At 38.6% G+C, this 9,882-nt stretch overlaps 1 protein-coding gene across 1 annotated transcript; it reads left to right on the forward strand.

The window, feature by feature from the left end:
- The first annotated feature begins 9,011 nt into the window (after positions 1-9,011).
- On the forward strand, positions 9,012-9,365 carry LOC101522963 (small ubiquitin-related modifier 3-like). Its single transcript, XM_036497923.2, has one exon. It carries the CDS (start codon positions 9,012-9,014, stop codon positions 9,363-9,365), a length of 354 nt encoding a protein of 117 aa, XP_036353816.1.
- The last annotated feature ends 517 nt before the right edge of the window (positions 9,366-9,882 follow it).

Here is a 9,882-nt window from a genome sequence, read left to right on the forward strand (position 1 = left end):
ATTAACCCTTCTTCCTTCCTAAGTAGCTACTATCAAGTATTTGTTATTGTAACAAAAGCTGTTGAATACACTAGAACAGCTGCTCCTTCCAGGATTATCGAGGCTGTGGGAGTAACAGAGGACTCTCATATGACAGTGTACCTCTTATGAAAACCAACCAACCCAAAGCCCACACCCTCAACCACCTCATTCATCACACTCAGGCTCAATGTTCCCCTATCCTGATCATTGCAGGAAGAGGTATCAGATTATTAGAACAGTCCCTATGACAGAGTACAGACAAATTATTCAAGTTAGTTAGTCCTAAACTTTCTTACACATCTCTGTTCCTGAAGAAATTACAATAAAGGTTTTTGCTCACATTTTCCATTTTCTCTCTCTTAATAGAACTTGGTGCTTTCTAATGTGTTTCTCACCATCATTGTGTGCTCTTCTTATTGGATATGGGAGTAAAAAAAATCTACATTTGATTCGCTTGTTTTAGAGTAGATACAAGATAGAGGAAGGAAGGGAGGCAGAAGGGGCTGGAGGGAGGAGGAGAAAGAGTGAGAAGTTAGATGACCACAATGACTGAAGCTGGGGTAGGGCCATAACAAAGAGCCCAACTCCTGAGCTATTAGCACTGCTACCTTCCAGGGTGTTCTGCTGGGCTAAATACCTGCCCCCCAAAAGCTGTCTTTTCAGTAGCAATCATCTCTAGATTTCTCAACCTAATCAAATTTGATTAATGTCTATTTTTAAAGGTAGTTCTAGACACTGTAATTAGTCAAGAAAATGAAATAAAACGCACAAGAAATGGTGATAGCAGTTTTTTTCTTATCTCTTTGTTTTCTGTTTATCTCCCTCAATCTCTGTAATTCTGCCTTTCAAATAATTAAATCTTAAAAAGAAAATAAAAAAAGACTGATTAAGATGCCAAATCCCATGTTGAAGTACCTGGAATTGATTCCCTCTTCCTGCTAATTCATACCTGGCTCAAAAGCAGTGATGCCTCTAGTAATTAAGGTTTTGCGTGAGCAATCTGGATTGAATTCCCAGCTTTATGCTTTACCTGGGTCCAACATGCCATTGCAAGACATTTGTATAATAAACTAGCAGGTGGATCTCCCTCAATCTCTCTCTCTTAAATAAACATTTAAGAAATGGACATAAATAAATACAACTGCTTCTATTCATGCACAACATGACTGTACATTTAAAAATAAACTTTAAAAAATCCTAGAATAAGTGACTTCACCAAATGGCAGGAAAAAAAAGAATAACATGCAAAAAATAATCACATTGTATTCAGTAACAACTGGTAGAAACTGAAATCAAAGACACAATATTAGGAACAGGCATTTGGCATATTGGAAAGCAAAAACCAAATAATAGCGGCAAGCGTTTGGCGTAGTGGTTAAGACATTGCTTTGAATGTCTTAATCCCATATTGGAGTTCATGGATTTGAGTTCTGCCTCTGCTTTCAACTCCAGCTTCCTGCTAATGCACACTCTGGGAAGGCAGTACGTGATGGTTCACATAGCTAGGACCCCTAAAACATTAATTGGGGATGTGGATTGAGTTCCAGGCTCCAGACTTTCAACTATTATGGGCGTTGGAGAGTGAACCAGTGTATGGGAGAACTGTCTGTCTGTCCATCTCTCTCTCTCTCTCTCTCTGATTTTGAAACAAAATTTTAAAAATGTATTTGAAAAAGTACAGTATCAATTCACAAGTATTCAATAAAATGAAATTATTTAGGTGTAAATTTAACAAAAGTAATATAGGTACTGTTTCATGAAAATAATAAAAATACTGATGAAATAAATCAAGGAGAATTCAAATAAATGGAAACACTGTGCTTATGGGTTCAAAAACTCAATAAAGGTGTCAATTCTCCTTAATTTGATATGCAAATAATTCCTATTGGAATCCTAGTTCAAAAGGACAAAAAGCAACACAGTAGAGGAAGAATTACTTTTCCAACAAATGGAGCTGGGACAATTGGGCATCTCAAAGAGAATGTCAACCAGAGGAAAAGTGGTATTTTTTTTGTTGTTTTTAATGAAGATGGGGCTCAATTTATTCAATTTTCTTTTTATGTATTATGCTTTTGACAAAGTGTATTATATCCACTGTCAGTCTCCAACATCAACACTTCACATGACTGCGTATTTTTGTTAACTCTTAGAGTCAGGAGCCCAGTGTAATGGCCCAGTGGATGAATACTCGACTTGTATGTGCCAGGATACCATGTGCTTGCCAGTTCATGTCCTGAATTCTCCACTTCCCATCCAGTTCCCTGCTTGTGGCCTCGGAAGCAGTGGAGGATAGACCAAAGCTTTGGAACCCTGCTCCTGCGTGTGAAGCCAGGGGAGGCTCCTGGCTCCTGGCTTTGGATCAGTTCAGCTGCAGCCATTACGGCCACTTGGGGAGCAAGCCAGCAACTGGAAGATCTTTCTCTGTCTCTCCTTCTGTCTGTAGGTCTGCCTTCCCAATAATAAATAAATAAATATTGAAAAAAAAAAGCTCTGAGAGTCAGAGATGGATTTGCATGAACCTTAAATGTAAAGACAAAGAGTCCAGATAGTTCTTAAGATTTATTTATTCAAAAGACAGAGTTACAGATAGCAGAGATGGATCTTTTATCTATTTGTTCACTCCCCAAATGGCCACAACAGCCAGGGCTGGGCCAATTCAAAGCCAGAACCCAGGAATTCCATTCTAGTTTCCCTGGGTGAGACTAGCACTTTAGTCATCATGTGATACATATTAGCAGGAACCTTGAGCAAATGCGAAGTAGCAAAGATTCAAGCTTGTGCTCTAATTTGGGGTCCTTGCATTGCCACAATGCCAGCCTCAGGGGTCGAGCTTAAAAACAGAGAAATGTGAGAGAGTACTGACTTATGAAGTGTTTTATATATAAGCCATACATGAAGCAAAGTGATAGAAAACCATAAACAAGATAGGGCTATGTGTAGGCACATGGGATAGTGAATATTTTGAATGTTTTGTGGATTTTGCAGTTTTTCTGCAATAACTTCCAAAATAGCATATTTTTGTAAAGTATCTGCAGTGTAATTTTACTGATTTGGAAGTGCAACAACAACCTATGTGGCATGAGTCATCCAAAACACCTTCTTCATGCAGGTCCATTGAACTAGGAATTTCATCACTGAAAGTGCATTCCATTGAGCCTCTGATGTTTCTGGTATCCAGCATTATCTTTATTGAAATACTGTCTGAGTCATCTTTCTGAAATCATCAAGCTATAAGTCATAAATTTTAAAATGTGAAATTTTAGAGGTGAGTACCTCACATGATCATGATATCTTGGACCTTCAGCCTTAACTTGCTGAGTTCAAGGACCTGAGACTTTGGTCTGAAGTGGGACTGAGTCTGAGTCTTAAAGACGAAAAGAAGAGATGGAGAGAGCTAAGAGCTAATTCCTTCTAGTATTAGTCAGAGCAGTGGCAGTTGCTGCTGTTGCTGTCCATGCCCCCTTCCTCCCATCTGGTTAGTGTTAGGGTAAATGGGCTTATTTCAGGAAGCCAGGGAGTGGATAGCTTTTATAAGGTTCAGTGACAAGAAAGGAAGGTTCTAGGGCTTCTTTCACCAAGAAAGAAGCATGAGTGAATGCAGAGACTTCTTGTTAAATAAAACCTGAAGAACAAAATTAAAGCTACATTTTTATTGATGTGTGTATAAAGTATGAATCGTTTTGATCTTTATAAAATTGCCTTTTGTTATTTAAAATAATATTACTTAAATTATGAAAACACCATGCATCCATTCTGATAGTAAAGTATTGGTTAGAAGGAAATTTGAAGAAATAAAAATCATGAAGATCTCTCCAATTTTACATCTTCAGACAACCACTGTTAATATTTTACACAGGAATTAATTTTAGTTGAATATAATCAGAATAAACAGAATTGAAAGTGAAGGAACTAAACCAGTAATATCAGAGGTGATTCTTTAAAGTAATAATAAAAATTGGAAACAATGGAAACACAGGTACATTTACAGTTGTAAGTTTATGGTTTTAGAAAGTAAAAAAGTAACTATCCTGGGCCCAGCATGGTAGCTCAATAGACTAATTTCCACATGCTGGCACTGACATCCCATATGGGTGCCAGTTTATTTTCCGGCTGCTCCACTTCCACTCCAGCTCCCTGCTTATGGCCTGGGAAAACAATGGAGGAACAGCCAAGTTCTTGGGCCCCTGCATGCATGTAGGACACAGAGAAAAAGCTCCTGGCTTCTGGATTTGGATCAGCTCTCCTCAGCTCAGTTCTGGCTAGCTGCTGCAGTTTTTTGGGAAGTAACCCAGAGAATAGAGGACCTCCGACTCTGTGTCTTTCCCTCTCTCTCTTTAAAATCTGCCTTTCAAAAAAAAAAAAGAAAAACAAATATTTTTTTAAAAGTTGACTATCCCATAAAAAAACACAGCAAAAGTATTGGGATAATACTGCAACAAATAATCAATGGGTTTTTTTTTAAGAACTATTTCATCAAAACCTGGTTTTCGGACAATATTTTTCAGAGATGATTTTGGGACAGAACTGGTTAACAGGCAAAATCCACTAAAATGACTAACAACTTGCAGAGATAATTAAACACACTGAGCATAAATAACTAGAGCTGTAATTTGCTACAACCTCGAAAAGATTAATCAAGAATTCAAAGAATCAGTTGACCCTCTCAATTATTTTATCAGTATGTTATTATCTGATCAGCGTGTCATTATCCCCATTTGTTCTAAAACATTCTACATCTTGGTGTGCTTCATATTTAAACCTTGTCTTTTTTGTAAAGTTATCTGTTTTCCTGTTGCCATTCTGTTTCTTAATTAGAGTCATATTGCTTCATCTAATTAGCAATGAGTAATAGGTGTATAACCAGGTTTCTAATCATGTAATTGCTATTACTATAATTTGTAAATTGTATCATCATTCCCCTTAAAGAGGTACATTTCCTACCTGCTCCATCACTACGCTCAAATAGTGATGCAGACACTCTGTAGATCATCAAATTTGTAACTTTATACTATGTTCTCCCTCTACCTCACTTATATATGTTAGAACATTAGACTTAGCAGGTGGAGATAGGATTGGGAAACCTCAGGCAAGCCAGTTCACCTCTGTTATTCTCATTTACTGCCTTAAATTTAATGAGAGTATTGGTCTAGAGTATTATATCTTAAACCTTGTTTTACTGATATTATTGTTGTTTGTGTAATAAATTTTTTACAGGTGTACAATGCTGTATGTAAAATATAGTACATAACACAGTAAGTTAAAATGGAGCTAAATATTAAGTGGGATATGTAAATCTCAGAACACTGTCTCCTTCATTGTCTCCTTTATTCCTGTGTTACTTATACATTCATTTGTACAATTTTTATAGAGCAGATATTATGTATTAAAAATTCTTCTACATGCTAGAGATACATTATGGACAAAAGCAGGTATAAGTTTCTGCCCTAATCTGGCTTGCATTCTACTGGGAGAAATAGAAAACAAGCAATGGTAGTAAGTAGTTAATTTATTACATAATAGATGGTTGTAAGATTTTAGGAAAAGAATAATGTAAAGAAAGAAGGAAGGATGTAATTTGTATGTGTATCTGTGTGTAGGAGGAATGGACTGTATCCTTAGATAAGGTGTCAGGAAAGGCTACAATATGGAAACAACATTTTAATAAAAACAGAAGTATATTAAGGATCTATGAGCAGAGTACTAAATGTTGGGGTGTGGTGGAGACATGAGTGTGTCCTGGTATTGTTGTTAAGAAACAGCTTGAGGCTAGTAGGACTGAGCTTAAATAGGCAAAGGGAGGAGTATGAAGGGATGAAATCCGAAAGGTGACTTGGGAGCAGATCATGGAAGGCATTGTAGGTACCATAAGGGCTTTGATTTTTACTCTTAAGTAGATGGGAAATAATTGAAGGATTTGGCTTTGATCTCAACAAAATCACTTTCATTGCAGTGTGAAAGATTGACTATTAAGAGGCATGACAGAATGAGAGAGATCAGTTGGCATATTTTCTTTAAATTCATGTGACTTTATGTGGCTTAGACCAGAGTGGTTTCAATGGAAATGAGAGGAAATTATTGAATCTGTATATAAGTTTTGAGGCCTAATCAAATGGATTTTCTAATGGATTGGATGGGATATACATGTATCTGTGTGCATGTAATTGTTGAAGAGGCTTGATTTGTAACATTTGTTAATTTCCACTACAGTTAGTTCAAACTACTAAAATAAGGGCACTGAACATAGAGAAGTACACAATTGGCTCTTATGTGCTAGTTTGAACTGGCTCCGGAACGCCCCTAACTATAGCAGAAAAACAGGAGTGAAGTATCATTCCTTAGATTTTTGTCCTTAGTAACTGGAGGATGGTGTGATTATCAATTAAAATGAGGAAGACAATGAATGGAGCAAGTTGGTTGGGGGGGAGATTGACTACCAAGAGATAAGCTTTGGACAGTCTCGTTTAGGATATCTCTTAGACATCTACATTCAAATACGAAATCTGTAATATAACATGTGATTCTGAAGTTCAAGGAAGATATTTCATATGTAAATATTAATATATAAGCCAAGAGTATATGTGTGGTATTTAAAACCATGAAGCTTGATGAAACACCAAAATAGAGAAGAAACAAAGACATAGTGCTGTGAGTAAAAACCATTTTTAACTTTTCTACTAGTGTTAGAAAATTTTTTGAGCATGGCATATTTCAGGTTAAAAAACATGAAAAGGTTTTTAGATCTGAGCAGGAACAAATGATGCCTAGATAACACAGAGAATCTTTAGGTTCTCTGCTTCAACAATAAACAAATCAAGTGTTTTGATTAAGTATTTGATCTCTACCCAAAGTTCTAAATATTCATCATCAAGTAAAATATAACAACAAATTTCTCCATGCGTTTTTAACCAAATTGTTCACTAGAAACTCTATTAAAAAAAAATACTTGCTTGGAGCCCCGTACATTCCAGTACAGACTCTGTTACCATCATTTGTCCTCTCTCAGACCATAACATTGGGCATATTGTCTTCCCAGACCCTACACCTGCCGTTGCTGAATACACTTAAAAAAATTAGTTTTGACGGGTTCATCTCAATTTGGTAAACATTGTTACTCAAAATATAAATTTTATAGTTTTAGAAGCATTCAGATTTCTTGGTGATTGTAAAATAGGAATATCAAGCTACTTCTCTGTGACTTTCTGAGTTTATATTCTGTTAAAGCAGCCACTCCTGCAAAGATATTATCTCAATTAGTCTCTAATTATATTAAACCTTTCAAAGTCAAAGTACATGTACTAAATGAGTATATATGTTACACAAATCCTCTTTAGAAAACTAGTTAGTGGAATGCAATATATGATAATTTTAGAAAATCTTTTAAATAGATATGTTAATTATAGTCTAAGAATGGAAACAACCTTTAACTAACGATAGGTTATATGGTTAAGCTTGATGTATTTGCTTGACAGAATACTATGCAAATGCTTTATAAACTGTACGAGCAAATTCTTTTATATTCCTTCCATAAAAAGATGGAAAGTTATTCTTTTCCCCTTGAATATGAGCCTATGTTAAAGACTTGTTTCTTTTTTTAAAAAGATTAATTTTATTTAGAAGGCAGTTACAAAGTGAAGAGAGGCACACACACAGAGAAAAAGAGGGAGAGATAAAGATAGTAACAGAGGGGCCCGGCATGGTGGTCTAGCGGCTAAAGTCCTCGCCATGAACGCACTGGGATCCCATGTGGGCACCGGTTCTAATCCCGACAGTCCCGCTTCCCATCCAGCTCTCTGCTTGTGGCCTGGGAAAGCAGTCGAGGACAGCCCAAAGCCTTGGGACCCTGCACCCGCGTGGGAGACCCAGAAGAGCTCCTGGCTCCCGGGTTCAGATCAGCGCAGTACCGGCCGTTGTGGTCACTTGGGGAGTGAATCATCAGACGGAAGATCTTTCTCTGTCTTTCCTCCTCTCTGTATATCTGACTTTGTAACAAAAAAAATAATAAAATAAATCTTTTAAAACAAGAGAGATAGTGATAGAGAGAGAGATACAGAGAGAGAGAGAGAGAGAGAGAAAGAGAGAGAGAGAGAGATTCCATCCATTGCTTCACTCCTCAAATAGCTACAATGACCAGAGCTAGACTGATTTGAAGCCAGGAGCCTAGAGCTCCCTCTTAGTCTCCCATGTGGGTACAGGAGCCAAAGCACTTTTCTGGGCCATTAGAAGAAAGCTGGGATTGGAAGTAGAGGGAACTTGAACCAGTGCCCATATTGGATGCTGGCACTGTAGGTGAAAGCAGTCGAGGATGGCCCAAAGCCTTGGGACCCTGCACCCGCATGGGAGACGTGCAAGAGCTCCTGACTCCCGGGTTCGGATCGGCGCAGTACCGGCCGTTGTGGTCACTTGGGGGAGTGAATCATCAGACGGAAGATCTTTCTCTGTCTCTGTCTCTGTCTCTGTCTCTGTCTCTGTCTCTGGTACTGGTGCTGGCCCCAGATGACTTGTTTACAGTGAATAAAAAGTATGGAAGTCTGTTTATGTGACTTCTGAAGCTAAATTGTAGAAGACAGTATGGATTCCATCTGGCTTTCTTTTGCAGGAAGCCTACATTTGAAATCTAGTTATCACATGTTGAGGAAGTCCAAGCAACATTTAATGGTCACATGTGACATTTCTGCTGACAGCCCAAATTTAGGATCCAGCCAACAGCCAGCATCAACAGAGACACATGTGAGTGAACAAGCCATCAGATGATTCTAATCCTGGCCTTTGAAACACTCCCATTAGTGCTGAAAGGATCACAGTCAAGCTGTCCCTGACAATCCCTTCCAAAATTGCAGATTTTTAAGCCAAATTAGTTCTCTTGTTTTAAGCCACTAAATTTTGGTGTTATTTCCTATGAGGCAATAAGTAATCGGAATAGCAGGAGAGTGGTGGGCCAGAGAGCTGTCTGCCTGGCTCTGCTCTTGCTGCCACTGCGATTGTGGGAAAACATGTCCAAGGAGAAGCCCAAGAAGGGGGTTAAGACCAAAAATGACCACGTCAACCTGAAAGTGGCCAGCCAGGACAGCTCTGAAGTCCTGTTCAAGATCAAGAGGCACAACTCGCTGAGCAACCTGATCAAGGTCTACTGTGAGAGGCAGAGCTTGTCAATGAGGCAGATTAGATTCAGGCTCAATGGGCAACCAATTAACGAAGCAGACACACTTGCACAGCTGGAGCTGCACGACGAGGACAGCATCAATGTCTTCCAGCAGCAGACAGGGGGCATGACCAGCTGCTCGCTAGGGTGTGACATGGAGAGAGACACCCTGCTTGGCATGCTCATGTTTGCTGTGGAACAGTGAGCACAAGCATGCCAGTCACAAGCGTCTGCAGAAACTTAAGGATGCACATGAAAGCGAGTTCCTCTCTGACTCACTATCTGCAAGGATGAATTCACAACTCCAATTGGGCCAATCAGCATTGTTAAATTTTTTTAGGTAAAATGAGTTTTGGGGGATTAATTTTTCCTTTTGTTTTTGTTTGTCCCTTACTTTACTCTCTGAACCTGTGTGGGTTCTCCTCTGAGGATAGGTGTTGGCTCCCTAGTGCTGGGCTCCCTTTGTTCCAATATAGAACTTGCATTTGAGGTGGAAGTTGTATCTTCCTTATGACTTGTTATAAGCCCAGGTTCTTGAAGCACTAAATATTGAAAGTTAAGCTTTGTCAAGTGTGTCAAAATGGAAGGGGAAATCTGTAATGCTTCTTCAAAGGTTAAATAGGACTAGCCAAGTCCTTCAGTAAAATAGTTCAGTGTTCTCTGTCCCTGGAGCCCAACCCTTGGGTCCAAGGACCAACACGCCTACCCCACTCTGTCCCCAA

The sequence above is a fragment of the Ochotona princeps genome, chromosome X (assembly GCF_030435755.1).
Source record: "Ochotona princeps isolate mOchPri1 chromosome X, mOchPri1.hap1, whole genome shotgun sequence".
Taxonomy (NCBI): domain Eukaryota; kingdom Metazoa; phylum Chordata; class Mammalia; order Lagomorpha; family Ochotonidae; genus Ochotona; species Ochotona princeps.